Raw genomic sequence first — 1,429 nt, 5'->3', positions numbered from 1 at the left:
AAGAAAAAGAAATAAGCACAACACTTTTCTAAAACTGGAATGCTAAGAAAATCACGTATGACAAGTTTGGGGCAGTTTTCTCTTGTGCGTCTTAAAAATTTGGCCTAATGTTCATACTGGGAAACAACAGAAAAAGGTGCTTTTACAATGCTTCCAAGAGTGTATACAAAGCCCCATGATCTGGTGGAGGGAAATCTCCTTACACTATTTTATGCTTAAACTGATTTTTTTCCCTTATAATTTCCTATCCTCCTACTCTCTTGTGCACCTGGGATTTGGGGCTGCAAAAACAGTCAGATGCAAGGAGCCAGACGTGGAATAACTGGGTTGCAGATGAACTGGGAGGGAAAATCTTAGGTAAGTCGAAGAGAAAACCACTTGGTTGAGTAATTAAAACCATTCCTTCCCAAAGGGTTCCCCAGATGGAGGCAGCTCAGCAGCAGTGTTGGGCCAGGATTTGAAGAGCCTGGCTTTCAGAGGATTCAGCTTGGAACCCCCAAACCACTGACAGGAGAGGTTTAAGCTCAAACAGATTATCCACATTATTTCTTTCAGGCTGTTTTACTTAAAAGGAGAAAACAACCCATACAATTTCCTACTTACCAGCAAATCAACCACCCCCCTGATCGTTAATTTACCTGAACAACTTCTATATATTTTTCTCCTTTGGGTTGAGAAGATACTGGAAAGGCCTTGAAGAGCTGCAGGTGGAATAAGAGCAGAAGTGGGAGCACCTTCAGACCGGGCATGGCCTTCCCTCCAAGCGCCAGTTCCCCTGGCCTTCCGCTCTGCCGCTCTGGGTAGGGTCCTTCCCCGGGGGTGGGGGGGTGCCCAGACGTTCACAGAATCACGTATGTGTCCCTCGCTGCTCTCTTGGTCCCTGATAAAGCTGTGTCTTAAACAATTGCCACAACGGGAATGTGAAGAAACACAGGTTAATTATGCTCTGACAATTTTGCAATGTTAAAATGTGACTTAGTACCCGGCCAATGAAGGAGTCTTTCAACAGGAAAACAGTGCAATTTACTACACTTTGCTTTTGGGGTTTTTAGTTAGATATTAACTTTTGCAAAATCGTCTGTTCAAGGAAAAAAAAATAGAGGTTAATTGTGAAGTTATGAACAGCAGTCATCTACGGCTGGCACGTATACCGGGGAATATTGTTTGTTAGTGGTAGGTAACTTGGGACCAGGAAGCCCAATTTGAGAGCCTCTGCACTCACCACCCTTGCTGTTTGTGAGGGGTGTGTTGGGAGTGTTGTCACAAAGCAGGATTTGTATGGGGGTCTCGGAGCAGCTCTGAAGGTTGTGGTTCTGGCATCAATGTATTAGAAAATCCCTCGCCCTAACCGGTTTGGCTCAGTGGATAGAGTGTCGGCCTGAAGACTGAGGGGTCCCAGGTTCGATTCTGATCAAGGGCATGTCCCCAG

The 1,429-nt window shown here is 45.3% G+C and overlaps 1 protein-coding gene across 1 annotated transcript in view; it reads right to left on the bottom strand.

Annotated features, from left to right (window-relative positions):
* The window catches only part of MMP8 (matrix metallopeptidase 8), a 12,934-nt gene extending 12,097 nt beyond the window's left edge, over positions 1-837 (bottom strand). The window contains 1 exon segment of the mRNA XM_015571443.1: positions 639-837. Coding sequence (XP_015426929.1) covers positions 639-749 — 111 coding nt within the window. The 5' untranslated portion in view covers positions 750-837.
* Between the last annotated feature and the right edge of the window lie 592 nt (positions 838-1,429).

This window comes from Myotis davidii, unplaced genomic scaffold (genome assembly GCF_000327345.1).
Source record: "Myotis davidii unplaced genomic scaffold, ASM32734v1 scaffold8, whole genome shotgun sequence".
Taxonomy (NCBI): domain Eukaryota; kingdom Metazoa; phylum Chordata; class Mammalia; order Chiroptera; family Vespertilionidae; genus Myotis; species Myotis davidii.
The sequence above is the reverse complement of the archived record's forward strand: the minus strand, read 5'-3'. Positions and strand labels throughout refer to the sequence as shown.